This window comes from Pyxicephalus adspersus, chromosome 2 (genome assembly GCF_032062135.1).
Source record: "Pyxicephalus adspersus chromosome 2, UCB_Pads_2.0, whole genome shotgun sequence".
Lineage (NCBI taxonomy): Eukaryota > Metazoa > Chordata > Amphibia > Anura > Pyxicephalidae > Pyxicephalus > Pyxicephalus adspersus.
In genome coordinates, this window is record NC_092859.1 from 1,538,790 (window position 1) to 1,555,801 (window position 17,012).

At 39.0% G+C, this 17,012-nt stretch overlaps 1 protein-coding gene across 2 annotated transcripts in view; it reads left to right on the forward strand.

Annotated features, from left to right (window-relative positions):
- Positions 1-17,012, forward strand: part of NLGN2 (neuroligin 2) — an 87,659-nt gene that overhangs the window by 54,726 nt on the left and 15,921 nt on the right. Inside the window, exon 3 of one of the 2 annotated variants that reach the window (XM_072399226.1) lies at positions 6,213-6,269. The exons of the other annotated variant lie outside the window; for it this stretch is intronic. Coding sequence (XP_072255327.1) covers positions 6,213-6,269 — 57 coding nt within the window. The remainder of the gene's footprint in view (positions 1-6,212; positions 6,270-17,012) is intronic. 2 annotated transcript variants of the gene reach the window in all.

The following is a 17,012-nucleotide window of genomic DNA, read 5'->3' on the forward strand; positions in this document are numbered from 1 at the left end:
TAGATTGTAGAGGAGAGAGTCGGGTTAGTGGAATACCAGAGAGGAGGAGGTTACAGTAGTCCAGACGAGAGATGATAAGAGCATGTACAAGGAGTCGGCTGGTATATTATTATTATGATTATTAATAATAAGAAGAAAAATAATTATAAACATTATTATTAAACAGTATTTATATAGCACCTACACATTACGCAGCGCTGTACATTAAATAGGGGTTGTAAGTACAGACAGATACAGACAGTGACACGGGAGGAGGAGAAGACCCTGCACGGAAGAGCTTACAATCTATGAGGTGAGGGAAGTATCACACAATAGGAGGGGGGATATGGAATGGTGGGTGACAGGGGGGACAGGTAGGGGCAGATTTTAGAGATGTTGCGCAGGGTCCTGTTTTGTAAATACCTAACACAGGTCCACAGAGCACAGTTCTGGATAATGTGACCTGCAGTTAACACATTAGTTTGTCAGCAGCTCCATTTCCAGGTCCATTTACTTTGATCAACAACCAGGCAACCAGGCAAGGTGCCAAAAGACATGTCACAGTGGAACTTTTTTTCCACCGGATAGGTAGAATATTACATTTTGTTACCCCCCCTCCCCATGCCTCTCTATTTCTCTAGTATTTTCTGAAGTCATTCTTCTTTTTGGGTCAGACAAGTCAGTCATCAAGTGAACTTTTCATGTTCTATATGCTGGGTTAGAATATGGAAAGAAGACATTAACATTTGTCATTAGGAGAGAAACGCACGCAGATCTGCAGTCAGACATTTCATACAAGATGTTCTTTACTCAGTAGAAGCTGGATTGGAAGCTTTGAAGATGTTGATTTTAAGGGACTATTTAAATCTTTCAGATAGGCAAAGCCAGATTAAAAAATGTAAGCAGAAATTTTATAGCCAGATATTTGAGGATATTTGTATGTCAACGGGAAACTTGAGCAGTATATGAGGATGTAATAGGGACATAGCAAAGTGTGAAAAGATAGGGCCGATTTAGGGATAGGGGTGATTTATTAAAGCTCTCCGAGACTGGAGAAGATAGACTATCATGGGAGAACTGGCATAGCTGGCTTAAAAGTCATATGGTATAAGTTGGCAGATGTTTTTAGTCTTGGACCAGATCCATTCCAGGTTCATCTACGATAGTCTATCTTCTCATGTCTTGGAAGGTTTTGATAAATCAGGTCTATTTTATAAAATACTCAATAAACCCCAAATGGATATTGAACAGATTCTGGTTTTATGAACAGTAAACCAGATACATAGTCAAGGAACAGGGAATTTTAGAGGTGTACAGCCTGTGGTCTCAGACCAATATGGGTATCAATATTGGGATTTGGGGTCTCCAAGTTGCCAATTTTTTAGTATATTGTAATGGAAATCTTACCTGGAGCCCATAGAATAGTAAATCAAATCTTAGGCCAATTGATCCACAACATACCAGACTTTGAGGACAGAATTTCTAGGGATTTTGTACATTTATCATCTATCTGAGGGTTATCACCATTTTGTGACAGTGAAAGAGGGTAGAGTTTTTAAATTGTGAATAAAAGAGAATAGAGGAGGTTAAGTGTTACAGGGTGGCACACCACAAGGTGGGCATACACTGGTCAATGGGTGCACCACCAAGTCAATTTTGATTGGGTGCACCACCTGATTTTGATAATTTACCCGGCATAACTGCTGAGTGCCCATCAACCAGCATAACCAATCAGAGTGAAGTGGTGCCTAATTGGGCATAAAACATGCATTCCCGATCACATTTTGATTGATATACTGATCATACATCAATCAGATATATCTTAATTTTCAATTGATTTTACAATAGATTCAAAGCTTTTATCTGTTAAGAAACATCAACCAGTGTAGGAGCATTTTTAGGTATTTGTCATTGGAGGTTTCCATATTGTACCCACCTTCTCATTTTACAACATCAGCTTCCGTTGTGGCTTTCAGCAGTGGGGCCCATTACATCTTACAGCCACAGAGAAAGTTGGTGCTGGAAGACTCTATCTGAAACTGAAGGTCTGAACAAGGAGAAGGTAGATATATGGGGTTCACTATGTGTCACCCACTGTCCTATTCTAAGGAAGGCCTAAATAGAAACTTAGGGCCACCAGCCCAGCATATCTTATTAGTAAAGGTCTAAGGATCAAATAACCCTGAGCTCAGTCCTTTCCTGGGTTCAATGGACCAAACTCTGGGCGAAGGAAAAATGGACTGGTAAAAGTAAACATAGCAAGCTTGTGGAGATAGAAATTTATATCCAATACCAGTGCAGGAGATGATGGTCAGGAATGGTGGAAGACTGGACAGGGAGACTAGAGACAGATAGATGTAGACAATAATACAAGAATTCAGTCGTGGTTATAGAGCTGGCACATTTCAAATGTAGACTTGTATAGATCAGAATCCAAGGGAATTAAATTGTTGGAGGGTTGTTATTTTTTTCTTGCTTTCTATGGAGTAGAGGAGGATTCATTTCTATGTTTTTTTGCTATTCTAGGGAGATTTCCCCCTTTTCCTGTTCCTCTCCACAGACTGGAAGTAATAGAAAATCTGCAACAGGAACCTAAAAAATAAAAAGCAGGGTGTGCAAGAAGGAAAGCGCCGAAAGCAGAATGTAAATAGCCCAGATTCAGTTGTATTCATACTCTTTAGTGTCATAAGAAGTCAACACATTTTGGGGGTTCAAAGGATCCTCTTCATTAGGGCTGTATGAAATGTTCTCTACTGATAAATTGAAGGGTTATTAGCATGATCATGCCACATGCTGGTTACATGTTTGTTCATCTATACCAAGCCCCGATGAAGGGGGCCCCTTTTGAACCCTGAAAACCCACTTCTCTTTTTGCACACCCAGACCCTATAGGAGCAAAGAGCCAACCACTACTATTGGAAAAGTTGGCTAGGGAGAATCATTCTCTTCTACATTGTTGAGAAAAGAGATAAACCTATCCCCTACCCTGCTCCCGATGCTCTGGAATGTGGACCTTTGGTGTCCTCCAATACAACCTAGGTCCTTGGGTCCCGCGTTGTATAGGAGGATATCAAAGTTGTGACTGGCCAGGTAGTGAAGCTGAAAAAAATTCTGCGGGGGACGGGTCTTATAAGCAGAGGAGGTCTGCAGGAGGGAAGAATTAAGTTAGTTTGACTTCTTACTTATTTCTTAGGTAAAACTAGCACCCAACCAATGCATTGGGGAGATTTTTTTCTCTCTCAAGAGTTCAGTTTTAAAAGCCGTTATCCTGTGTTTTTCTAGTTTTGGATATTGATTATCGAAAGATTAAATTCCCTGGATTTTTTTTTCATTGATGTGCAGTTGTGGAAATTTATCCATTATTTCCTGTCACAGGTAGTGAAAATCTCCCTTGTAGTGTTATGCCCATTGTACAGGTGTCCTCATTGGAATATTTCCCCTCGCCTCTTGTTTCAACAACCACTATACCATTTTGGCTTTCTCATCACTTTATGTTGACAATGGAGACCAGGGCAATCCGAAAGGGTGAATCTCTTCAGCTTTGACAAAAAAGTAAAAACCACATGAAAAAAAAAAAAACAGGAGAGATAAGATCCAGAAGATACCTACAGTGAAAGGACCGAAACAGATAAAAACAATAGCAGGCTGAGTAGGCAAAGGTATTATAATATAAAAAGGGTTACAAATTGGGGAGGGGACCATATATGACCATTAGAAATAATATAGTACACTGGTGTCCATGGGATCTGTTCACACCAGTTCATTGGAAAAATGTTCGGATTTTCTGGTGAATTGACCTGCATTTTGGCTTTCATTCCATTGGATGAAAATCCTAATGCAATTCAACTTGCTTTAACAAAGAACAACAAATGCAAATGTAACGCGTGGTATATAGCATACATTCCTGGTGTGAACCCAGCCTTGGACATAGAATGCAAAAGGCCTGATTTATTAAAAATCTTTAAGACTAGAGAAGATAGACAATCATGAGAGAACCTGGGTAATCTAAGATGGATCTGGTCCGGGATTGAAAATATTTGCCAACTAAGAACAAAATATATTTAAGGAATACATTCCAAGTTGGCTGGATCGCCCAAGTCCACCTATGATAATCTATCTTCTCCAGTCTTGGAGAGCTTTATTACATGTCCATACACACCAGAGAAAGGATTTTCGGCCAACAGATATCCATTCCTATGTCCAATAATCAGGGTGACTAGTTGACTAGAAGAAAAAACATGCATGTGCTGGCATTTCGTCTACCATTGCCTAACTTGTCTCTCATGCTCTATGGGTCTTTGGTCCATTCACCACTTTCCTTTATCCTTCACATTTTTTTGGACATGGTTAGCTCAGTCTGGTGCCAATTAAGCCACCTTCGGTGAGAAAATGACCAGCATAACAGACAGCTAGACTAACAAAGATACGGGAGTTAGAAGAGTAAAGGTGACAGGTGGGGAAGACAGGTAGATAATTTCCTGGAAATGGCAGATGTTAAATGGCCATTTATTCTGCATGTTCACTTGGAGGCCCCACCATGACACCTTGGTCAATGGTCTATTTCGGAGGTGACGTAGAAGTTTTGAAAGTGTAAGGAGGCCATTTTGGAAAAGAAGCGCAAAGAATGGAAATATTTTATAAAACAGGACTACTGACTATCCTAATTTACCATGACTATGAACTCATCTGGTTTCAGTATGTAAATGGTCCATTTTTCCTTCAAAGATCTAAATTTTTTCCATATATGTCCATGACAAAGAAAAATATAGGGAGGCAGGTCATGGAGTTATAGGAGGGGTTTTACTAAAGTGTATGTAATGACAATTTGTGCTGGGGAACTTCACCCTCTTTATTAATCCTGATGACAATTGTCACCAGGATTGAAAATGATGAATCCTAAATTTTACAGTTGTCACCTGAGCATGAAGTGAGGGAAGATATGGCAACTTGTTCCTATGACAGCTGTCTAAGATGGAAATTCTGTTCACTTATTTTATTTCCTCCAGTAAAGGGGTGAAGGCAAATCCCCTCAGTGGAAAAAAATAAATTTTAGCCATTCTATACAGTGGAAACCCCAGACAAATGTTTGACTTTACATGCACTTTAGAGTTAGATACCACCCATGAATATATATTTTAAGTGGAAGCTGAGTATAAAACAATGCCTACATCTGTGGGTAAGCCATTAAGATCCCACACATTGCAACTCCTTCAGCCTCTTTTCTCTGTTTCCTGTCTTCCTTGTGTCATAGTGAAACCAAGATGACACAAAGTGTTGACAGGAACAACATGTAACTCAGGGGAGGGGATAAGCTAAGGAAGTTCAAAGTTTTGAATCATTACCACAAGCCTGCAGATGTAGGAAGAACTTTAATCTTAGCTTACCCCCCTCACCCTTACCCAAATCAGATAGTGTGGGTGAAGGACCCCATTAAACAAGGGGAAAAGCTTCAGGATATGACTACTGAATATTATAGGAATGATAATTTCAGGGAGGGGTTATAATACCTCATGGGAGGAAATAACAGAACAGTGGGAGGAGCACTAAAGATTTAAAAGGAGTCATTGGAAGAGTTTTATAGAATACAACGTATCATAAGGAAACGATAACGGATGCATCCAATGAGGGTGAAAGGAGGCTATATATTGCAAATAGAAGGGGTTATAGTGTAGAACCATAAAGCCCAATAGTGAACAGATAATTAACCTAGGCAATAAGTAATGAAGAGAAAGGTTATATAGAGAAATGGTAAAGATCCTCAAGATCCATAAAATGGAGGATAATACAACTTTTGTATTATGAGTTCCTATAAAAAGCAGCTTAGGGAGCATTTGAATGTATTTGTCTTCAGTGTTATAAATTAATAATAAAGCTTTTCTTATTGAAGGCAAGAAAATCCATTTTTATGTCGTTATTCCTCAGAATGAGGTTTTTTGTTTTGTTTTTACAAAACAGGTTTCTAAAAAGTAACCGACTTCAGCGTCCCAGCCCCCACCTTTATAACTGTATTTTCTGAACTTGCTTTTTCTTTTTTGTATGAAAAAATGTTTGAAAAAAAGTTGTTTTTTATGAGCTTTTCTTGAATCTATTTTTTTTCTTTCTCTCTTTCCCCCTTTCTCTCTCTCCCTCGGTTCTTTTTTTATCTTTTTTTTTCTTTTCTGTTTTTTTTTATATTTTTTTTCTTTTTTTTTTCTTTTTTTATATATATATATTTTTTTCGCCTTGACCTCCAGGTCCCCTTTCCAAATCTCGGGAGGAATCCAGAAAATCTCAGCACACTCCAGACGAAGGTAGATCTCAAAGTCTTTTCTTGATTACATTTTTCTTCTTTCTTTTTTTGGGGCATTTTGCATGATGTTTGATTTTTTTTCTTGGTGAATTAAATCTTTGTGTCTTTCTATTGCTTTAGGATGCTAGTTTTATTGACGTTTGATCAGTCACAGTTGTGTTGTGGTATTCGAATATGACTTGGGAAGGGAGAGGAAAAGTAACTTTGATGAAGTATCTGTAGTTTTTTTTTCAGGAGCCACCAGATTTATCTCCCAAGTCCTGCAGAGCATTGAATCTCCAGCCGAATGCTTACAATGGTATAGTGTTTTCAGATATAGAAATATTGGTGAGGTGCTGGACCCTGTGAAACATTGTGATTTTAGATATAGATCCAAGACAGATCCCTAGAAGTCAATGGAAGCTTGTAGGTCCTTGGGGCCTGGTGCAGTAGACAAATGAGTTTGTCTCATGATCTGTTTCAGGCCTGGAAGCTCTTTTTGTTCAGAGCAAGAATTATACAATAAACCAATACATTTCAGGGGCTCATTAGACCTTCATCAGGATTTGTAATGGCAAAAGGATAATTCCAGAGCAGTAGGTTTCCTAAAGGGAATAATTAGGCAAGTGTATCAGATTGTCTGTTAATGGAGATTGGAATGAATCAATAAAATTCCTAAAAACCGCCCCCCAAATTTTCTTTTGTATATATTTCATCGCCCTGATGAAAGGAGAAGGATGAGTCCCTGAAACGTGTTGGCTATTTATCAGTAAGTGATTCTTATTATGACCAATAAAGTCCTACTGCACCTACAAAGATCCTGTGAAGCTCTCGCCTTTCTTCTTCACCAACTAATATAGTTCTTGGAATATATATAAATTTGTACTAGCTTCTTATAAAGCAGTCAGTCCAATGTTGGTTAGTCTAGAAGATAGATAAGTAAAAGTTTAATTGATAGTGATTCAGCTACACCCCTAGCGAAGCCATTTGGTTGATTGGATTCTTCATTTGTTTAACAGACCAATATGGGCAATTTTCCTGTAGTGAACCAGTAACAGGGCCCTTTGGAGAGTTCCCACCCCCTAACATATAGACCTCCTTTGGGAATGCCAGTTTCAGAACAATTCTCTGCTTGCTCTGGTACTTAATAAATTCAGATTCCCTAAATTGTTGTCCTTGTGTTCGAAAAGGAATCTTATCTTTAGGACATGGGGTAGGCTTGTGGACCACAGGTAACCAAAAACAGAGCAGTATACAATCAAGAAATCTCTTTTTCAAAGCCTAATTCCTAATTATTGTCCAATGATCAAGGTGACCAATTGACTTACATTTGCTGGCAGTTCTTCTACCAATGCTTATATTGTCTCTCCCACATTGGGGGTCTTTGATCCATCCACCATTTGCCTATACCTCCCACGTGTTTTGGACCTGGTTGGTGCAGATTAAGCCAGTTTCAATATGGAAACCTAATGTCTATTGTCAGCATAACGGACAGATAGACCAACAAAGATATGGAAGATCAAACGGTAAAGGGGGCAGGCGAGGAAGACAGATTATTATCTGGAAATGACAGATGTTGAGGGACCATCTACTCCCTGCAGGTGCTCTTCTGGGCCCCACTATGACACCTTGGCTAAAGTAACAAAGTAGTTAATAAATTTGGGTTTCCTACACTGTTGTCTTAGTGTTGAAAAGGAATAGTGTTTTTAGGATGGAATCATAGGCTTTGAGGCCACAAGTCACCAAAAATAAATTAGATTTTTAAGAGAATAGGATAAATTATTTTCATGACTATATTTCAGTCACTACGTTGGGAGTTTAATCAATTCAACTTGCATGGTTTCATAATGGCTTCAATGGTGGATAAGAGATGGAGAGTTAGCAAGCTTTTGAACCATCAAAAAGTTGGATGGTTCCAGAAGCTTCTCCAGTCCATGAAGCCAATGTACAGCTCAAAGTAAATATGTTGTTCATTGTATAGTACATAAAATGATTGTCACCCAAACCAGCACTGGAACACAGTTGGTCTGCCTGAGGTGTATGCATGGCATAAGCAAAAACATTTGGCTCAGCCCAGTTCCAAATATTAATTACCAGTTTGAACTTTTCTTTGGAGGAGAGGTCTTCTAATTGAAATGGCCCACCACTGTTCCATTACCTTGCTGGTAAGTTTGCTGATAAAATCCCACACAGCACTCCTTCCACCCATTCAATTAACCCATCCTTCATCTGTCTAAAATGGTGGAATTTAATCAAGGATTAAAGGTGGGGGGAGAGGAGAGGGCTCTAATTATATTTTAGTGCTTGTTGATATAATTCAAGCTGCAAAGGGATGGTTCAAATTTACATAGAAGAGAAAAATGAGAACCTGAGAATAAGAAAGTGAATATCGAGAAGACTGTAACAAAAGATTTGGAGTGGGAAACAAAGTCCAATGAGTGCTTGCAGTAATGCAATATAATACATATCAGATGATGATACATAAAGCATAATAAATCTGCAGATGAAAAACAAGTCACAAATATCTCTCAGTATATAACAGATGTTTTATGTATGTATACTCCATAACTATGAATAGATACCAGGAATATAATGCAAGTACCAAATCAACATAGGGTTTTGGAGCAGTCCCAGTGCCCCTAACCATATTTACATCCTAGAATTATCACAAGTATATCCTCGAGGGATTTAAATACATCCCTAACTGTATTATTTTTCCCCTAAAATGAACCAAAAATTGTATTTAATTTCACAGTAGTTAAAAAAAAACATTTCCTGGAGAAAACCTGCAGCTAAAAATAGCCAGAAAACATTTAACAATGTAATTCTGCCACTTTATAAATTGTCAACACTTTAATAATAGAATTTTCCATAGAAATCTGGGCAAATGGCCAACATAAACACGGTAATATCCTAGCATATATAGGCGGCCAAAAATGCAAAATCAAAATAAACAGCAAAGTAATGCGTTGTATTTATATATTGTGTTTTAAGATAAATCCCCCACAGTGTGAGACTTGGGTGGAGAGATGGTAAGAGCTTTGCACCAGTAAGGAAATTGTGTTTTCATTGGGTCAAGTTGGGAATAGGTGTAAGGGTGCGGGTTGGAAGAATGGTGTGGAGTGAGAGACAATACAGGAAAATGGGGCAAGAGTAGAAAAGAATTGGTGGAGAGTTGTGAATCCTGGAGAAATGATTTTATTAATAGAGGAAATGATTGGAAGAATGTTACAAATCTTGCTGTGGATAATACATTTCGGAAGTAGTTTATATGGTAGGAGTGGCGGAAGGTAAATATTCTTGGGGTAAATATGAGATGTGAAGAAAAGGTTGTAAGAATGTTATGGCTCCAGACACAATATAAGAAAATAGGGCAAGAGTTGGAATGAATTGGTTGAAACCTGTGAATTTTGGAGTGATAACATTTTAGGAATAGAGGAATAGATTGGGAGATTGTTACATTTCTTGGCGTTGAAAATAAATATTGGGAGTACTGTAGGTGATATGGTAGAAGTGGGAGAAGGTAAATATTCTTGGGGTAAATATGAAATGTAAGGGTTATGGAGAAGAGAAAAGGAGATGCTTGGAGTAGATATAAAGATTCAGTCTATGTAGGTGAAAGGAAAACTTGGAATTGGATTTTTTTAAGGTTGGAGCTACATTGCCTAATAATAAACCACAAGCTGCACCCAGGTGTCTGACCTGCTAAAAACTGAACAGCAAACTCCACGTAGGATAATAGGATAATAACACGTTACAGATAATTTATCAAAAAACATTGTTGGTAAATGGCCGTGAGAGCCGTGTAATGGAGAAAGAAAAAATCAAGAGTGAAATGTATGAGAATTTCGGAAGGGTGTGGTTGTTCATTGAAAGAAAGGTGTTTGTTGTGCATGTTGGATTGTTACTTGAAGTGAATGACACGGGTGCTTTTTTCCACCCGTATAATCATGGTCACTCTGTGACCTTTGCCCTGTTCTTCATAAATCGGAGGGTCTCCTAAAAAAGGCTGCCAAAGCTTTGATCTATTAGGTTGTGCAAAAAAGGTAAAATTAGGCATTAAAACAGAAGCCTTTATTTTTCTTTGCAGCTGTTGGCATAGTAAAATAATCCAAAGATTCTGACAGTTTATGACTGTGTATATATTAGTAGATTTTTAATCATTTGTCAGGGCTTTGACAAAACCTGCTACAGAGACGATGAAGATACAACTCATCCTCTGATTTCTCTGAGACACGCGGCCTTACCAAGAAAACATTGGAAAGTGAATGTTTTGACAAAGCTGTCAACTGATAAGAATATCCAAGAAATCCAAGAAATTCAAGTTATGTTAAATTGTTAATTTGCAGTGAAGTGGATCTTCGAACAATGGTCTGAAAGAGAACAAAGCGGCCGATACCGCGAAATAACCTTTCCTGAGCAGTGACTATGGGAGAGACAGTAATAACCTAACACTACTTTTATATTCATCTGAAACTTCATATTTTCTGATCCAATGTTCTCTATAGACCCAGTGACTATGGGTTAGATGATCGTATATTTTGGATTAACCAACTACTGATCATGATCCATGCTCTCATTCCTGAAGGTGGTATAAAACAGCCATAGCTTCTTATCAAGCCACAATCCACAAAGATGAATGTGACTCCTTTCTATAGATCCCTCCATATAGACAGCCTCTAGAAGAAAATACATAATACAAACTTTTTTCTTTATCAAAAGTATCGTTTACATATTTCAAGATAGATTCCAACGCGTTTCATACCAACATTAGTGTTTTGCCAGGGGGCAATACCAAATAAAACCTAAACTCATTGTAAATGATCTGCCCTCATCAGAATACACATGATGAACCTTATAGATATTTTTTTTCTATTTTTATATATATTTGATTTAACTTATTACGTGAAAGGTGCGTAAGTTGTCATTAAGGACAGTTAAGCCTGAACTTTACCTGTACTCCTCTAAATAATGCCTCTTCTTGCAAGGATCCTTCTAAATTCAGGTGAATTATTAAGCAACCTACCTCCTGACAACCAGCCAATGAGATGATAGCATTGGATTATATACTTGATGTGTAATTTGCTGACTTGACCACCATCGATACATTACCAACAGCTGGCACTCAAATGGAGATGTATTGCACTCTAGCCACCTATACTCTACCACAGGTCCATACCAGGGATAACTCCTACTTATAGGGTATCCAAACCATTAACCCTAACACATGTGTAAGTATAAATAATGGTAGCCCCTTTACTTATTGGCACGGTGGTGTTAGATGGTTATGGGTGGCTATCAATCCCATCAAACTTCCCACTGGATCCCACTGATCTTGAAACAAGATGGATCGTCGGCACAACATTTTTCAAGATGGCAAGTTGAGGAAATTCCATGATCTGCATATCAGTAGTCCCTACCAGCTCATCAGAAGCTATATATATATATATGTTTTTTTTTGTACACCAGGATATAAAGGTAATATCACCTAATATCGGTCTGTTAACAAAACCATTTAAGAGGTGATGGGGGGGCAATAACGTTTATGTCCCCATCTTTTCTGTCCTGACCCTTATTATTGTACGTGAGTTAAGTCTACTTTCCAAAGTTTAGAAGGAGCTAATCAACATTTAATTGTGTTGTGTAAATGTTTGTGAATATTCCACAGTAAAAGGGTTCAGGAACCTTGGAGAAAAAGTATAGAGTGATATAAACTCGCTGACTCCACTTGATGAAGAATAGCCTTTTGTTATTAGATGGCACAAAAGCTTTATGAGTTATTATCCAGCCAAGATCCATATAAAAAACAAATTGTGATCAATAGAAAACAAGAAAACTTGGAAAATGTACCCTTGTCCTGCTTCTACCTTCAGTGTATCAGAAGAATAAGATGTTGCTTCTATATATATATATATATATATATATATATATATATATATATATATATATACTCATTGGAACAGATGAACCATGAGATGTTATGGAGTGGGAGCCATGAACTCTTAAGTGGAAATGCTTTCCCGTACAATGCTCAAAAATATGATATTTTAAAACTGGCACCACACAATTTATTCTTCATGGCTATTTTATTCTAGTGATTATAAAATCCAATATATTTAATAAACAGAACCTTTTGTGAATCCAACCCATATTAAAGGCCTAACATTTGGTGGACTACACAACTTCCTCAAATTTCAAATAATAGTCAAATAACAAACGTTTTCCAAACAGAACCAAAATGGTGACACAAGAAATGGAATTTATGAGCAGCCATGATGATAGGGATCAGCACTATTTTCAACCAAATCACCAAGAAGCCTAACAATACATAAAATGGTATGACAGTTATAAATTGTCATGATTCCACATCGTAGGGTGTGTCAACAGCCCAGTTGGCACGAACATGCACAGGGCGCAGAACCTGGGAACTTCCTGTTGACAGTCACTGTGATCTGCAGACTCCCAACCCACTGCTAGAGGGAGTGCTGGTGAAGAGGCATTCTCAGGTGGTGTTCACATGCCTGCCAGCAGGTGTAGTGCATCTGCAGGACACTCTAGTCCTCTCAGGTAAAGTGGCAGCTGCCAGGGAGTCACATGACCTGGACCGAAAATGAGCAGGGACTAGGATCTCCGAGCAGAGATGGTGATGGCAGCAGGGAAATGCAAGGTGGGTGACACTGAAGAGGACACAGATCCCCTGGATTTGCGGGAATCTGTGACAATATTAGCACCGAGGCCTGGAATTTACTTGAAGAACGAGCAACCAAGAATCCAAAGCACCTTACACGGTGGTTCCACCAGTGTCTCTGTCCAATGATGGGTGTTATTTCCTTTTCTACATCATTGTGGTTCCAGCAATCTCTCAGTGTATTCCATGGTGTCTTTATGTATATTTGTGAGTTCTTCCAGTCTCTTGGTCAGTTCATGGGTGTAAATCAGGATTTGTGCCACCTTGTAAAAGTGCAACATAATTCATCACATAATAGGGGACAAAAACAAAGAAACAGTAAGGTTGGGTAAATTCGTTCTTACAGTAAAAGGTTGAGTTGCTTTTTCCTTGGAAAGCCAAGTTCTAATGCCTAACCCCAGATCCAGGGGCAATATGAACTGGAGTAAGGTCTACTTGCTTATACTTTAGTGTTTCATCAACGTTTGGCTTTGTTTGACGCCATTGCTTTTTTTCGTTAACCTCATGATCCTGGAGCGAACCTACTTGTGATCCAGAAATACTGCAGACCCTTTGCTGCCTTTCACATACAGACAGCCTGATGTAAAAAGTTCATCAATATTAAAAAGCTTCTGATCACAAAGTAAGATTATTACCAGCTATGGAAATATGAAATTACTTGCTGGAGAGGAAGCTGCACTGAAGGATCTGCAGAGCAAAGATCTCCCTACTTCCAGTTTATATGTTCTTTGGACTCGTACTGTCTTCCACTGTCATTACCCCACCAGTCATCAGGTCAATGGAGGGGCAGCTCTGACATGAGGAACCTCTACAAGGTAAGCTTCATAACACATGAAGAACCCAGGTCCAGAACAGGATGAATTTTTTTCCTGAAACCAACCAACTGGACCTTGTATTTTAGCTTTTATATTCACACTAGCTTTTATATTCACACACCTGGAATGTATTTAGCTAATATAAACTGAGAATTATTTAAGCTATTACAATTAGTTGCTCACTAATTGTTTTCACTTGCTCCCTGGAATTGCTTTGTAAATTATTCAGACAGCCCTGGTGGTAGATTGTTAGTAGTCTATTCTTGTGTGCAAATTGTTTTTCGGCTGTTTTGGTGATTTTAGGTTTCTCTACATTGGGTGTGGAGTTCATTCTCAGTTCAACCATTGCACAGAATAGCAGATGATTGAGTGCTTATAGGGTTTTGAGGTCTCCTTCTATCTGTGTTGTCAGTTTTCCGAGCCCTGGTGGGCAGGCACTTGGTATACCTGGGTTAGTAAAGTGTTCCATAAGGATGAAGTCCAGACCAGAGGTGTAAGTGTTGCAGAATCCAATGTCTTAGGAAGGTGCGGCAATAGAAGGAGCCAAGGGTCCCAACGTGCGTTAAGCAAGGTGCACATTTTCAGCAACTTTGGAAATGGAAGCTGAATTTTCATACCTGGTGTTCAGCCCATCCCGTCCTTCCTGACCTAAAACTTTGCCGGATCTGTGTTGAAAACTAGGAAGAATGTTATTATTTACTGTTACCTGCAAAAAAAAAAAAACAAAAAAAACCAAACTGACATCTGAAACTGCTCAATTTAAGTGTCAGCCAGGGGTCCAAATGATGTATCCTGGCCCCTAAGTCATTTTCCATCGTCTTTGTATTTGGATAGATGTTTCAAGCAACTCAACCTGTTCAAGAATCCCATACAGCTGGTAGGATGATTAAGTTCTTAGCAATCAAGCCTGCATCCATTGCTGTCATTCAGAGGTGCTCAAACTTGTTGTATTAAGATGTTGCCTCCTCAGCACTGCAGCAATGTCACTGCTATACTTAGTAATGTTTACCGTTGGAGCAGATCACACAATGTCTGTATGCTGACCTGCTTCAAGTTGCTTTTTGTGAATCATATACCTGTTTTGTTTGTTGAAAACCTGACCTGTACCTGGCATTTGCCTGTGTAAATCTCTCGAATCCCATACTTGTGGCTACCTTTGGTTGCAACTTTTGCTTTACGCCATCTGCCTGCTCTGATCTTTGGTTTGTTTCTCGACTACCCTCATCTGCTACCACAATTGACCTCTGTGTGCATGAGATTGTCTTTTTCTTCATTGTTCCACCATGTTCCAGTCTTCTCTCGACTGTTGGCCTTAACTCTTTGCCAGTGTTTCTCCACAAGGTTTCCAACGAATCTTATGGTTCCTCCAGAGGTTGTGGGGTTTTCTTGAGCAATGAGGAATTTGTCACTCTTAGGTCATACTAAGTGACACCAATGATCTTTTTGGCTATCCCACTGGCCAGCAATGTAAGAGGAATTCTTCCCACTCACCACCACCACACTAATATACTGTGAGCTGTGGATATAGGAATTATAGAAGGGGAGCCCTAAACAGGGGTTCCCCCATGTTAAAAAAGGTCGAGAAAGACTGCTCTAGGCAATCCCTGAGATCTTTTTTTTTAGCATATGTGGTTTGTAGGTTCACCTACGAAGAAACCCAAACTGAACACCCAAGCAAGTCCTTGTGACTCTTTAGCTGCTATGGTTTCTGGATCAAGCAGCCAGGAAATATCACAATTATCAATATGAAAAACAGAAAACTAATGGAGCCAGTACATCTAAGGACCAACAAACTGATATGATACAAATATGACTGATATGAATATAATATTCAAGTTCTTGGATACCATTTAAGACATTCATGCAGTTCAGGTCTATGTTCTCTGGAGCTCTGCAACAACAAGGAAATCAATACTGGTGCAACTTCTGACTTAACGATCCAATGAAACCAATGCCTATTCAGCTCTCATTACAGAAAGAGGAGGCACCATAGGTCTCTTTGTGTGTGGCAGACCTACAAGATTTGGACTCAGAATGTGCTAGTCTCATAGCAGAATGTAGACCTTGCTTGTGGAAATGGAGGCATGGTATTCTTTTTCTTGGATTTAATGTGATGCATACTTTGAGTTTCAGAACTGAAAATGCCTTATAGAAGTTGTTAAATTTCAAGTTCCTAGCTGTTCTAGAAACAAATATGGACTAAGCATCAGATAAATAATTTCATGTAAGGTCCATGCATCCTCAATAATATGCCAATCTAAGTCCGCCCGGTATTTATTACCTCTCACACAGACAACAGTACCCCACTTCCAATGCCTTTTCAAGAGCAATGTTTCTTCAGGCACCAACTAGGGACATCTGGACTGGGATCCTGGCCCAGAAATCATATAAATCCTACTTGTGTGGTGCAGTGGGCAGATCTGTGTGACATGAACACCCAAGAAATACACAGATAGAAGGATTTACGTGACCGTGTCATCGTACCACGTGACCCAACATACCACCTGAAGCATTAGTGGCCACAGAGAAGTGGTGGAGGTTGGTATTTCAAAATACAATTCCTCCTGTGCCTGCTGGTCAGACGTTGGGTACCACTGTTGACTTTCTATGTAATTGGATCTCTGAAGATAGTCCACCATGATGTCCTGATAATGTCAACCAAGCATATTACCTAAACAAAGATGGCACCCTACTTCTGTACAGAAAATTAGATAAAGGCTTTTCTCGGAGGTACATAATACTTGGAATCCTTACACTGACATTACCAAGCATGCTGCACCTTACGTAAAAAATAAATCCAATGACAGGTCCACTTTAAATAGTAGAAAACCTTCCAAGAGGTACCTGCTGGCTAGAATATGTCATGCGCCATTGGTCTACAGCACAGGAAGTTTTGTAACCAAGGGCTGTCCAGAAATTGGATTTCTAGAAACATGGCATTTTGTGACCCCCTTCCTGATATGTCTACTCCGTGTAATGCTTATTAATTCATCCTCTTATGTTGAAGAGCGAGCCTGTCAACACTAGAGAGCTGAACTCGAAATTTGCATTAAGACGTCGTCTGTTAATGAGTTACCTGAGAATTTAAAATGAGAATTTTTTCAGCAATTTCGGAGGCTGTACAGTACAAATCCTCCCATCCAGATGACTGCATATCAACACATCCCTGGGCACAATCTGTTCATTATTATCCCGCATATTTGTCTTACTTGTGTATATGGACAGCACCCCCCGGGCCTTTCCAGACTTACACTCAGCACAT